General features: G+C 42.3%; 1 protein-coding gene across 2 annotated transcripts in view; it reads left to right on the forward strand.

Moving 5' to 3' along the window:
- rabep1 (rabaptin, RAB GTPase binding effector protein 1) overlaps nucleotides 1–13,836 on the forward strand; it is a 109,489-nt gene extending 95,653 nt beyond the window's left edge. For both annotated transcript variants that reach the window (XM_084338365.1, XM_084338366.1), the window contains 4 exons: nucleotides 3,978–4,033; nucleotides 4,936–5,034; nucleotides 8,866–8,982; nucleotides 9,787–13,836. In XM_084338365.1, coding sequence (XP_084194491.1) covers nucleotides 3,978–4,033; nucleotides 4,936–5,034; nucleotides 8,866–8,982; nucleotides 9,787–9,888 — 374 coding nt within the window. In that variant the 3' untranslated portion in view covers nucleotides 9,889–13,836. The remainder of the gene's footprint in view (nucleotides 1–3,977; nucleotides 4,034–4,935; nucleotides 5,035–8,865; nucleotides 8,983–9,786) is intronic.
- Nucleotides 13,837–14,230: the final 394 nt, after the last annotated feature.

Consider the following 14,230-nt stretch of genomic DNA (forward strand, 5'->3'; position numbering starts at 1 on the left):
GACTTTTCAGAGGCACCTCCCACTTAAAAGAGTACTGTCGTGGTAAAGACTTTTCAGAGGCACCTCACTTAAAAGAGTACTGTCGTGGTAAAGACTTTTCAGAGGCACCTCACTTAAAAGAGTACTGTCGTGGTAAAGACTTTTCAGAGGCACCTCACTTAAAAGAGTACTGTCGTGGTAAAGACTTTTCAGAGGCACCTCACTTAAAAGAGTACTGTCGTGGTAAAGACTTTTCAGAGGCACCCCTCACTTAAAAGAGTACTGTCGTGGTAAAGACTTTTCAGAGGCACCTCACTTAAAAGAGTACTGTCGTGGTAAAGACTTTTCAGAGGCACCTCACTTAAAAGAGTACTGTCGTGGTAAAGACTTTTCAGAGGCACCTCACTTAAAAGAGTACTGTCGTGGTAAAGACTTTTCAGAGGCACCCCTCACTTAAAAGAGTACTGTCGTGGTAAAGACTTTTCAGAGGCACCTCACTTAAAAGAGTACTGTCGTGGTAAAGACTTTTCAGAGGCACCTCACTTAAAAGAGTACTGTCGTGGTAAAGACTTTTCAGAGGCACCTCACTTAAAAGAGTACTGTCGTGGTAAAGACTTTTCAGAGGCACCTCTCACTTAAAAGAGTACTGTCGTGGTAAAGACTTTTCAGAGGCACCTCACTTAAAAGAGTACTGTCGTGGTAAAGACTTTTCAGAGGCACCTCACTTAAAAGAGTACTGTCGTGGTAAAGACTTTTCAGAGGCACCTCACTTAAAAGAGTACTGTCGTGGTAAAGACTTTTCAGAGGCACCCCTCACTTAAAAGAGTACTGTCGTGGTAAAGACTTTTCAGAGGCACCTCACTTAAAAGAGTACTGTCGTGGTAAAGACTTTTCAGAGGCACCTCACTTAAAAGAGTACTGTCGTGGTAAAGACTTTTCAGAGGCACCTCACTTAAAAGAGTACTGTCGTGGGAAAGACTTTTCAGAGGCACCTCTCACTTAAAAGAGTACTGTCGTGGTAAAGACTTTTCAGAGGCACCCCTCACTTAAAAGAGTACTGTCGTGGTAAAGACTTTTCAGAGGCACCCCTCACTTAAAAGAGTACTGTCGTGGTAAAGACTTTTCAGAGGCACCCCTCACTTAAAAAGAGTACTGTCGTGGTAAAGACTTTTCAGAGGCACCTCTCACTTAAAAGAGTACTGTCGTGGTAAAGACTTTTCAGAGGCACCTCACACTTAAAAGAGTACTGTCGTGGTAAAGACTTTTCAGAGGCACCTCTCACTTAAAAGAGTACTGTCGTGGTAAAGACTTTTCAGAGGCACCTCACTTAAAAGAGTACTGTCGTGGTAAAGACTTTTCAGAGGCACCTCACTTAAAAGAGTACTGTCGTGGTAAAGACTTTTCAGAGGCACCCCTCACTTAAAAGAGTACTGTCGTGGTAAAGACTTTTCAGAGGCACCTCACTTAAAAGAGTACTGTCGTGGTAAAGACTTTTCAGAGGCACCTCACTTAAAAGAGTACTGTCGTGGTAAAGACTTTTCAGAGGCACCTCCCACTTAAAAGAGTACTGTCGTGGTAAAGACTTTTCAGAGGCACCTCCCACTTAAAAGAGTACTGTCGTGGTAAAGACTTTTCAGAGGCACCTCCCACTTAAAAGAGTACTGTCGTGGTAAAGACTTTTCAGAGGCACCTCACTTAAAAGAGTACTGTCGTGGTAAAGACTTTTCAGAGGCACCTCACTTAAAAGAGTACTGTCGTGGTAAAGACTTTTCAGAGGCACCTCACTTAAAAGAGTACTGTCGTGGTAAAGACTTTTCAGAGGCACCTCACTTAAAAGAGTACTGTCGTGGTAAAGACTTTTCAGAGGCACCTCACTTAAAAGAGTACTGTCGTGGTAAAGACTTTTCAGAGGCACCTCACTTAAAGAGTACTGTCGTGGTAAAGACTTTTCAGAGGCACCTCACTTAAAAGAGTACTGTCGTGGTAAAGACTTTTCAGAGGCACCTCACTTAAAAGAGTACTGTCGTGGTAAAGACTTTTCAGAGGCACCTCTCACTTAAAAGAGTACTGTCGTGGTAAAGACTTTTCAGAGGCACCTCACTTAAAACGAGAGTACTGAGTTACTGACATGAAAGACTTTTCAGAGGCACCTTTTAGAACGAGCTCACTTAAAACGGAGTGCTGTTGTGTTATATAAAGACCTTTCCCTCTCCTCCTCGGCTCCCGTTTGCTAAGGTTAACTTTTGGTGGTCATTATTTCAACTGGTTGTATTCCAAAGTCAGCCCGATCTCGCTTAAAATACGCAAATAAAGTAAAGTTCACGATTCGATTAATTAATCAGTCAATTCCCCCCCAAAAATTTGAATACACAAATGTGGCTGGGGGAACTGATTCACTCAGCATGAATGGACTATAGGTCAATAAAAACAATACACACAAAAAAAACAAAGACATTTATTTTTAATTTTAATTTAGATTAATTTAGATTATAATAGATTCTAACATATTCAAATCGATGCATCGAATCCAACACATTAGAATCTATGCATTTCGATTAATCGATGCATCGTTACACCCCTATCTAGCATCAATCAAAACGCTGGCTGATATTTGTATTCCTGTGTTCAGAGGAAGCTCTGCTCGGCCCAGAGAGGAACCATCTTAGATTCATGAAAATGATTCCTAGCACATGTTAAACACAAGTCACAAATGATAAATAACTTGTGAATCGTTGCGTCTCCGGAGTGTTTTAGATGCATTTTTGAGGGCAGCTACAGTATTATGTTGGTCATTATGAATTCAAAGTTTCTGCCAAAGCTATGGATGGAATTACAGTTGTTGGCCTTAGAAAGATGCTACCTACTGAAAACTCTATACCACCAGTACAACACAGTGTTGGTGTGTGTTAATGCCTTAACTGTCTGACTAATAATTCTATGGACACTAAAAGCACAGTCACTGCTTTGTCACGTTTCAATACTTCTGGAATGATGAGAAGTACGAGACATCATTCATATCTGCTCGGATACGATGTCATCATAACGCAGCTTTATTATTAAACATCACATCATTGCTTATAGATTCAATTGAATCCGGGCTGCTTGTATTTCATCATCACCTTTATTAATAATAACAGTATTGGCTAGCTATAATGAAATGGAATGTGTGTGATGTGAATCATAATTTGCACTACTTTAAACCATTTGACCGTAGACATTAGACTCTTAAGTATCTTATTATACTCTGTTTGACATGTAGACATTAGACTCTGAGTATCTTATTATACTCTGTTTGGCATGTAGACATTAGACTCTTAACCCTTTATCTGCCAGAGATTATTCTGATCTTAATCCACTCTCTGCCACCACTGTAAGTCTATGGAGATGTTCCCCTTCTTTGCAGGGCTATAACTTTTTAAATTGTATTGCTAAATTGACATTACTATGGCCCATTCGACATCAAGTATCTATCGTTTAGGATGTAGCAACGTTCTACTTTTTCATTCACACATTCATACTAAAATATGGTCTAAAGTATAAATATGTTTTTATCGTTTTCAGCAGCATTCCATAGAACGTGAGTTATAGACATAAATACATATATTAGATCATCAAATGTAGTTTGATACCGATTGACGTCAGATAAAAAATTTCAATTGACGAAATATGGGTGAGCACCACTTCCGGCCGCTCACTTCCGGTTTTGGCACCTCGCCGATCGGCCACCAGATGGCGGTCTTGCACCGTTGGAGAGTTGAGAGGAGCTCTACAGCACACGTCAAGTCTCCGTGGGTGAAATATGATTGCCATGACAGATTTTTGAAATATTGATCTCAAAGACGCTGTACGACGTCATTGGCAGATTACGCATGGCGAGGAATGACGTCTAAACACGTCATTGGCGATTAAAGGGTTAAGTATCTTATTATACTCTGTTTGACCCAGAGACATTAGACGTTGAAATGACACTGTCCTGGTGTTCTTCCTTGTCTCTGCAGCGTCTTTCTCAAGTCTGAAGACTGAGCTACAGAGAGTGAAGACGGAGAAGGATCAGGTATAGTACAGAAGGCTTCAAACTCAAACATTCTAAACTGGTCCAAGTATATTTCCTGTTAGTCTAGTCAGACCACCAGCGTTCTGCTTGGTGCCACATTTTGGTGCCAGTTCTATTGAAGCCTGTATTCAAATTCTAAATACACCAGCTATCTGAGGAACTATACATCAACCGATATATCAAACGTTAGTCAGTTAAAAGAAAACGCCAACATTTTGGGACATTAGCTCACAGTCTTCTCCAGAGAGAGACTAGAAGATAGATACCAGTTTCCTCTCTGTGCGTTCAGTAGAAAGCCATCTGGCTGCACGTTAGCCTAGCTTAGCACAATGAATGGAAGCGGACATGGCCGGTTAGCCTAGGCATTGTCCAACTAACACCTCTCCCGAAGGCTAACCGGCCATGTCCGCTTCCATTCATTGTGCTAAGCTAGGCTAACGTGCAGCCAGATAGCTTTCTACTGAACGCACAGAGAGGGAACTGGTATCTATTAGGGATGGGCATTTTTTTTGAAAAATCCAGATAGATTGATCGCAGGGAAAAGGGAAAAAAAACTCGAAACAAATAAAATAAAATATATATTTTTGAATATTATTGTTTTTATTTGTTTTTTACTTTGGTCATTCACATATATGTTTAAGGAAACCAACAATCAGTTATAATCTTACACATATATGTGAAACAAATATGTAAAAAAAAATATATATATATTAAAAAAAGAAATCATAATAATTATTAATAATTTAAGATCGATTTTCCCCTAGTATCTATCTCCTCGTCTCTCTCTGGAGAAGACGGTGAGCTAATGTCCCAAAATGTCGGCGTGTTCCTTTAACGATGCAACACAGTGAGAGTACTGTTCCGTCGCTACTGGTTGTAAAGGAGCTGTGTGTTCTGTGCAGCTGGAGAGCAGCCTATCGGAGAACAGTCGGACCCTGCAGAAGGTGCAGAGCCTGGCGGCCGGTCTGGAGCAGCAACTGAGGGAGCTCACCACCACTAAGGTCAGAGGTCAACACACCCGTTGCCTCTATTGCTAAAGGTCAAAATGTGTTATTTGCGTGTTATCCGCGGTATGCACAGGTCTGCGCAGAGATTGCGGAGCTCTGCAGAGGCTCTGCTAACCAGGCCCAAATGACACTCTGTGGAGCAAACTGAACCAGGCCCAAATGACACTCTGTGGAGCAAACTGAACCAGGCCCAAATGACACTCTGTGGAGCAAACTGAACCAGGCCCAAATGACACTCTGTGGAGCAAACTGAACCAGGCCCAAATTACACTCTGTGGAGCAAACTGAACCAGGCCCAAATGACACTCTGTGGAGCAAACTGAACCAGGCCCAAATTACACTCTGTGGAGCCAACTGAACCAGGCCCAAATGACACTCTGTGGAGCAAACTGAACCAGGCCCAAATGACACTCTGTGGAGCAAACTGAACCAGGCCCAAATGACACTCTGTGGAGCAAACTGAACCAGGCCCAAATTACACTCTGTGGAGCAAACTGAACCAGGCCCAAATTACACTCTGTGGAGCAAACTGAACCAGGCCCAAATGACACTCTGTGGAGCAAACTGAACCAGGCCCAAATTACACTCTGTGGAGCAAACTGAACCAGGCCCAAATGACACTCTGTGGAGCAAACTGAACCAGGCCCAAATTACACTCTGTGGAGCAAACTGAACCAGGCCCAAATGACACTCTGTGGAGCAAACTGAACCAGGCCCAAATTACACTCTGTGGAGCAAACTGAACCAGGCCCAAATGACACTCTGTGGAGCAAACTGAACCAGGCCCAAATGACACTCTGTGGAGCAAACTGAACCAGGCCCAAATGACACTCTGTGGAGCAAACTGAACCAGGCCCAAATTACACTCTGTGGAGCAAACTGAACCAGGCCCAAATGACACTCTGTGGAGCAAACTGAACCAGGCCCAAATGACACTCTGTGGAGCAAACTGAACCAGGCCCAAATGACACTCTGTGGAGCAAACTGAACCAGGCCCAAATTACACTCTGTGGAGCAAACTGAACCAGGCCCAAATGACACTCTGTGGAGCAAACTGAACCAGGCCCAAATTACACTCTGTGGAGCAAACTGAACCAGGCCCAAATTACACTCTGTGGAGCCAACTGCGTACGCCACAGATATCATGTGATAAATGATGGAGGGAGGAGGGGTTGGAAGACATGAAAACTGCTGAACTATTGTCCGAAAACCGATATATAAAAAAATAAATATATATATATATATACATTGTATATACATTTATCTATATGTATATATATCCACATTGTACACACTGTATATATAATACATATATATATATATATATATATATATATATTGGTGGCATGGAAACAGTTGTCTGGGGTGTTGAGGGTGCAATGGGAGCAGACATCTGTGCTTGCAAATCCCATTTGAAACATCCTGTGCTGTGTGATATGTACTCTGTGTAACACCTCATATTGGATTAATTGAAGGTTAGTGTTGTTAGTCATTGTGAATGTGTTGGTGCAAATTAGTTCCCAGGGTACGGCATTGGGAGAGAAAGCCAAGTCCTGTTCCCGTTTTGTGAAGGGGAGATGGAATGTAGTGTTTGCGCTTGCCAATATTTTGTATATTTTTTGAAGATATTTTCTTCTGTGATTTTATTCATTGCTAATATAATTGGAGGTGGTTCAAGAGCATTTTGTGTAGTGTTAATTTTAGTTTTCAAAATGGATTTCAGCTGTAGAAATAGGAAACATTGCATTTCAATCTAATCTAATCCAATCCGTGTTTCACACACTGAGCAGCCTCTCACAGACTCCATCCTTTGGGAATTCTTATTGTGACATTAAGGAGACGCTGTGTGCGAGCTGTAAACTGAAAGACATCAAACCTGATCATAATACTAACGGTTCTTTTCAAATTGGATCAAGGCTGCATTTCAGATTTGAAGGCGGTCTTAGTGCGCCATCTAGTGGTTGAAATCAGCAGCTAGTATGCAGGGGGTAGTACTGGCTAACGGTACATGACACTTTAAAGGTCCAATCTGTCACATAAAAGAAAAATAAATATATATTATTATTATTATATATATTTTTTGATCTGGAAGAGTGTTTACAATATTACCAACGTAAACTAATCGTATAACAAAAATACAGCAAATGTATTTAAAAACTCATATTTACCTTGACAGCATGTTGTCTAGTGTTAGTCCTTGTATCCAGAGCTCAGGCTGTTCCACAATCTAGGTGCTGCGGTGGAGAAAGCTCTGTCTCCCCTAGTCTTGAGCCTGGTTCTGGGCACCAATGACCTAGTGTTAGTCCTTGTATCTAGAGCTCAGTCAGCTAGAGAATGACAGCATGTTGTCTAGTGTTAGTCCTTGTATCCAGAGCTCAGTCAGTCAACTAGAGAATGACAGCATGTTGTCTAGTGTTAGTCCTTGTATCTAGAGCTCATTCAACTAGAGAATGACAGCATGTTGTCTAGTGTTAGTCCTTGTATCAAGAGCTCAGTCAACTAGAGAATGACAGCATGTTGTCTAGTGTTAGTCCTTGTATCCAGAGCTCAGTCAGTCAACTAGAGAATGACAGCATGTTGTCTAGTGTTAGTCCTTGTATCTAGAGCTCAGTCAGTCCACTAGAGAATGACAGCATGTTGTCTAGTGTTAGTCCTTGTATCTAGAGCTCCGTCAGTCAACTAGAGAATGACATCATGTTGTCTAGTGTTAGTCCTTGTATCTAGAGCTCAGTCAACTAGAGAATGACAGCATGTTGTCTAGTGTTAGTCCTTGTATCTAGAGCTCAGTCAGTCCACTAGAGAATGACAGCATGTTGTCTAGTGTTAGTCCTTGTATCTAGAGCTCAGTCAACTAGAGAATGACAGCATGTTGTCTAGTGTTAGTCCTTGTATCTAGAGCTCAGTCAACTAGAGAATGACAGCATGTTGTCTAGTGTTAGTCCTTGTATCTAGAGCTCAGTGAACTAGAGAATGACAGCATGTTGTCTAGTGTTAGTCCTTGTATCCAGAGCTCTGTCAGTCAACTAGAGAATGACAGTATGTTGTCTAGTGTTAGTCCTTGTATCTAGAGCTCAGTCAGTCAACTAGAGAATGACAGCATGTTGTCTAGTGTTAGTCCTTGTATCTAGAGCTCAGTCAACTAGAGAATGACAGCATGTTGTCTAGTGTTAGTCCTTGTATCTAGAGCTCAGTCAGTCAACTAGAGAATGACAGCATGTTGTCTAGTGTTAGTCCTTGTATCTAGAGCTCAGGCAACTAGAGAATGGCAGCATGTTGTCTAGTGTTAGTCCTTGTATCTAGAGCTCAGTCAACTAGAGAATGACAGCATGTTGTCTAGTGTTAGTCCTTGTATCTAGAGCTCAGTCAACTAGAGAATGACAGCATGTTGTCTAGTGTTAGTCCTTGTATCTAGAGCTCAGTCAACTAGAGAATGACAGCATGTTGTCTAGTGTTAGTCCTTGTATCTAGAGCTCAGTCAGTCAACTAGAGAATGACAGCATGTTGTCTAGTGTTAGTCCTTGTATCTAGAGCTCAGTCAACTAGAGAATGACAGCATGTTGTCTAGTGTTAGTCCTTGTATCTAGAGCTCAGTCAGTCAACTAGAGAATGACAGCATGTTGTCTAGTGTTAGTCCTTGTATCAGTCTGTTGTTGTCGTGTCTTATTTTGATCACTGACTGGGCCTTTAACAGTAATACTGTTATATAATACAGTAACACTACTATATACAAGAGTGCAGTGCACTGGAATCTAGTCTATCCTGCGCAAGTTTGATAGTGTGTGCGTGTGTGTGTGTGTGCGTGTGTGTGTGTCTCCATGGTTACAGAATGCACTAGAGAGCCACGTCCTGGATGAGAAGGACAAAGCGCTGCGGCTACAGACTGAGCTGGACGTCAGTGAGCAGGTCCAGAAAGACTTCGTCAAACTGTCTCAAACCCTACAGGTGAGACGTGATGTTACCATGGTTACCACGGTGTTATTAAACCCTCTACAGGTGAGACATGATGTTACCATGGTTACCACGGTGTTATTAAACCCTCTACAGGTGAGACATGATGTTACCATGGTTACCACGGTGTTATTAAACCCTACAGGTGAGACATGATGTTACCATGGTTACCACAGTGTCGAACCCTACAGGTGAGACATGGTCTGGTTGCCATGGTTACCACGGTGTTATACCCTACTAAGGCTGTCCCCGAACCCTGTTTTTGGGATTCGAACTTCGTCAGGGTTTTTCGAACGAACGTTCGAACCTTCTTTTTTAATTAAAAAGAAAAGAAAAAAATTTGTAATTTATTTTTTATTTTTAATTTTTTACTATCCTCAAACTAAATCCTCAATTTGAATAAAGTGATTAATCTGATTAAATTAGTATTTCTTTTATTAAATCAACTTTCCAGACCCAGCCCCAGCCCAACTAAATCAATTAAATCAACTTTCTTTAATGAATATAACTCATCAGTTTTAATACTATAATATTAGTGTAGCCTAATCTTTATCTGCAACTGAAGAAAAACCCCATTGGTTTAAACAGAATTAATAGAAAAAACGAAAAAAAAATACTTTTTCTTTTTTAAATAAAATATTCTAATGTTGATTTAGAATTCGAATGCCAACGTAACGAATGAAGGTTCGAACGTTTGGGCTCAGCCCCTATACCCTACAACACACACGGCCCGGCTGTCCCTGTGTGTTCTAACCAGGAAGATGACATTAAACCCGCCTCTCTGTCCGCACTCCCCAGATCCAGTTGGAGCGGATTCGACAAGCGGAGTCCTTGGAGCGAATCCAAGTCATCCTCAACGGCACCAACTTGACCGACATCAGCCAGCTCCCGGAGACATGATGCCGGCGTTGGCTGAAGACCTGCAGCTCATACCTCCCTCCCCGCTACATCACTGGGCCCCCAAACGTATTCTGACCCCCCCCCCCCCCCCCCCCCCCCCGGGAGCGCGTGGGAGGGGTGCAGGACCGGGTCGACTGGAGGAGGCGCGGAGCGAAAGGCCTTTTCTTCTGTACATTAGGACTCTGCTGCAAGGCACTGTGGGTAGAGGAACGAGGAACACTACTAATAAAAGAGTTGTAAATAACGCCGTGGTCGTGTTGCGGCAGAGGGAGTAGAAGAACTGAGTAGAACTCCCTCTTCCTGTGTGTCCAACCCCCCCCCCCCCCCCCCTCCCCTCCTCATTTCTACTGTAGATAACGACTTGTCTGTTTTAGCTCAACCAAAAAAAGAGAGAAAAAAAAGTTTGTCGTCTTCTGAAAAGCACTTTTCCCGCCTTCAGCTTGTCTTTCAGGGTAAATGGAAAACGACCGACTCTTATCTGATTCTGCCACGTTTTTGTTTGGTTTTGTTTGTTTGTTGTTGAACATGGCGTTGGTTGCTCAGTTTCACTCCTTCAGTTTCACTCTTTCTGCTTCACTCTTTCTGCTTCACTCTTTCTGCTTCACTCCTTCAGTTTCACTTGTTCTGCTTCACTTTTTCGGCTTCACTCTTTTGGCTTCACTCTTTCTGTTTCACTCCTGCTTCACTCCTTCTGTTTCACTCCTGCTTCACTCCTTCTGTTTCACTCTTTCTGTTTCACTCTTTCGGCTTCACGCTTTCGGCTTCACTCTTTCTGTTTCACTCCTTCTGTTTCACTCTTTCTGTTTCACTCTTTCTGTTTCACTCTTTCTGTTTCACTCTTTCGGCTTCACTCTTTCGGCTTCACTCTTTCTGTTTCACTCCTTCTGTTTCACTCTTTCTGTTTCACTCTTTCTGTTTCACTCTTTCTGTTTCACTCTTTCGGTTTCACTCCTTCTGTTTCACTCCTTCTGTTTCACTCCTTCGGCTTCACTCTTTCGGCTTCACTCTTTCTGTTTCACTCTTTCTGTTTCACTCTTTCTGCTTCGCTTTTTCGGATTCACTCCTTCTGTTTCACTCCGTTTCACTCTTTCTGCTTCACTCCTTCAGTTTTGACTCCTTCTGTTTTGACTCTGCTTCACCCCCCCCCCGAGTGAGACCCACGGCAGACCCATATGAAGGAAGGATTTGTAGATAACTCCCCAGGGGAAATGAAAGTGGAGCGTAACGCATCGCGAGCAACAACCTCACAATACCCTCAACGCCCTTCAGCACCCTTCATCACCCCTCAGCACCCTTCATCACCCCTCAGCACCTGGTCTTCAAAAACAACAAAAAGAGGAAGAACCAACAAATAGTTATTATGTTATAAAATAGTATTTTTCTTTCAGTTTCATACATTTCACGACTAACTCACTGAAACATACTAAAGATACTGTCGGTATCTGAACCCAGAAGGTCTTGCTGGAAATAGTTTTTTTGCGCATCAGCTTCTGGGGGCAGCGTGTGGACTGTGCACGGAACGGAGAGGTTTCCTGTAATGCTGCAGAGATTATCACTGGTAGGAGTTCGGCATCTTTAAAACACTACTCTCGCCGTTACCGGGGGGAAAACGTTCGGATCTGTGACGTCTGATAATAGTTTTTGATTTAAAAAGAAAATGTGTTTGTGATCCACAAGAGTTTCTGGGCGGTTCGTTGTTTCCAGTATGACCCTGAACATGTGACCCGTCCAAATCAAACCAGGTCTTCAAAAATGTCATGAAATTGAAACGCTTCCTCTGCACAGCTTTTTAGATTAGCTTGTCATTTATACACGACTGTGAGTAAAGTTAGGGGAGTACAGTGCTGTATTGCCTCTAGGGGGCAGTGGTAGAGGACAGTTAACGGTGCTGTATTGCCTCTAGGGGGCAGCAGTGGTAGAGTACAGTTAACGGTGTCATTAGTACACGTGTCCAGCAGGGCAGTAGACGACGGCGAATGGGATATCATTGTTTCTGAACGAGAGACGGCGGTAAAACTCTGCTACAATAATCACGGCAATTCCAGAATGTGCCGGTAAAGTGTTTAATGTTTTTTTAATGTCTGCCGTCCTCCGCCAAGGATTTTCAAATCGGACGTCCTGTCAAAACGCGCCCCTTTCATTTTCCGTGTACAATAATGTAATTTGCAGGGATAGTTTTATTATCACCAATACATTTCCCATCATTTTTAATTTGGAAGATACAATGCAAACTAGACTCAATAGAACATCACCCACCCCCCCCCCTCCCCCAGTCGGACCGATACTAACCTGTGTGGTGTTTATAAATCACCAGTCTGAACCCAGCTTTAGATTGCCCTAGGGTGGAGCAGTACACCACACATATTGACCCGTTTAAGGCCCGTTTGATGGGCCTTTCTCTGGTCCGGATGCACATGGCTTTCTTGAGGAAACATCTGGTTGAAGAGCCTAAAAGCTGAAAGTGAAACCACTGCTGCTTTCCCCCCTGCCTGGTGAAATGTAGACTGATAGGTTGATACACTAACTAATAACTAGTGTAACTAATGTTGTTTTTCCAACCGTGATGTTAAGAGTCTTCAGAACACATTTGTAATACCTGAAGAAGAAGGTTGGTCAGAACACGTTTATAATATCTGAAGAAGAAGGTTGGTCAGAACACATTCATAATACCTGTAGAAGAAGGTTGGTCAGAACACGTTTATAATATCTGAAGAAGAAGGTTGGTCAGAACACATTCATAATATCTGATGAAGTCTTGTGGCACATTCATAAATACCAGGATTCTTCTGTTAGTTTTCATCTTGTGTTGTTAAAACTGGTGGTATCTGTTTCCTAGCTGTGGAGCAGTGTGTTTGAATCCATCTGCTCTATAGACTCCTTTAAACTCTTAACACCAAGTATTGCAGTTTAGCTTTTTTATCTAAAGCGTTTGTAAGCTGTTGGCAGTGAAGATCTTTTGTGGATTTAAGTGTGTGGGTTAATTCTGTGGTTGAGTGGTTGGTTGGGTGGGTTGGTGGGATGTTGGCTGGATGGTTGGGTGGTTTGGCGTGAATAATAATTTTTAACCATTTTAAAACAATAATCCACATTGGCAAAGAGTTCTTTATCACTGTGCTGTGTATCCTGTTTCCAAATAAGAGTAAACATCAACCATATGACTCCCAGAGGCGTTTCTCTCACCAGACCGTTCTTAGCCAGGGTCTATAAGCCAGGCTTTAAGACCGTTCTTAGCCAGGGTCTATAAGCCAGGCTTTAAGACCGTTCTTAGCCAGGGTCTATAAGCCAGGCTTTAAGACCGTTCTTAGCCAGGGTCTATAAGCCAGGCTTTAAGACCGTTCTTAGCCAGGGTCTATAAGCCAGGCTTTAAGACCGTTCTTAGCCAGGGTCTATAAGCCAGGCTTTAAGACTGTTTATTAGCCAGGGTATACAATTTAGATAATTTTTTTACATTTACAGTTTTTGTCAGAAAAGAGATATTGAACATACAAATGATCAGCTAGTCCTTATTGCAATTCCATATACTCTATTTAAACATGTTAAATAGGCACCTAAAAGTATAGATAGTATTATCAGGATGTCAAGTAGGCGCACATAAAGGACCTTGGGGCCACAAACGCAACACTGAACTCCCACTCGTTGATCCGCTATTTCCAATATTACCAACTATTTAGTTATCCATCAATTTCATGAAATCGTACGTAAGGATCTTCTTTTACCCAGCTTTAGATATCATGGGTCCACTCCCTGAGGTGTTCCAGCGTTTGGGATAAGGACCGTGTAGACTGGGACCAGGCACAGTTACATGCAACAGGCATGTAGTCTGATGGTTCAGTCTAGTCGTGGTTTCACACAACTGTTGTGGAATATCATACTGAGTGGACATTTAAAGGTAGAATCTGTAACCTCTACTGAGGCAAAAGAGCTCCTCTTGTGCATTGCACTTTGTTTACATTTCATTTCTTGTCTTGCCGTGTGGGTTGGATCTCAGCGGGTAGGGGAGGGGCTGCCTGTGCTGGCCACATCCTCCGGGTCTGATTGATTGATTGATTGAAAATTGTATTAACAGATTGCAGAATGGCTACAATACAGTACGGCTCAATACACACAATTGTTAAGGGGATGCAGACCAGAGAAAGACTTTCGTCTTGTTTACATCAGGGTCCCCCATTTTCAATTCATCATAACATGATATGACATACAGATAGACAGTACTGCTACATCTATACATTTATGACATACCAGATTTGCAACTACAGTACTGTTTGTGATACAAAAAGATTCTAAAAAAGAGTATATACATTTGACGAAGAAACTGTACATTGTGGGGGGGTTGGGTAGGTGG

Source organism: Notolepis coatsorum, assembly GCF_963971535.1.
Source record: "Notolepis coatsorum genome assembly, contig: SUPER_8_unloc_1, whole genome shotgun sequence".
NCBI classification, from domain to species: domain Eukaryota; kingdom Metazoa; phylum Chordata; class Actinopteri; order Aulopiformes; family Paralepididae; genus Notolepis; species Notolepis coatsorum.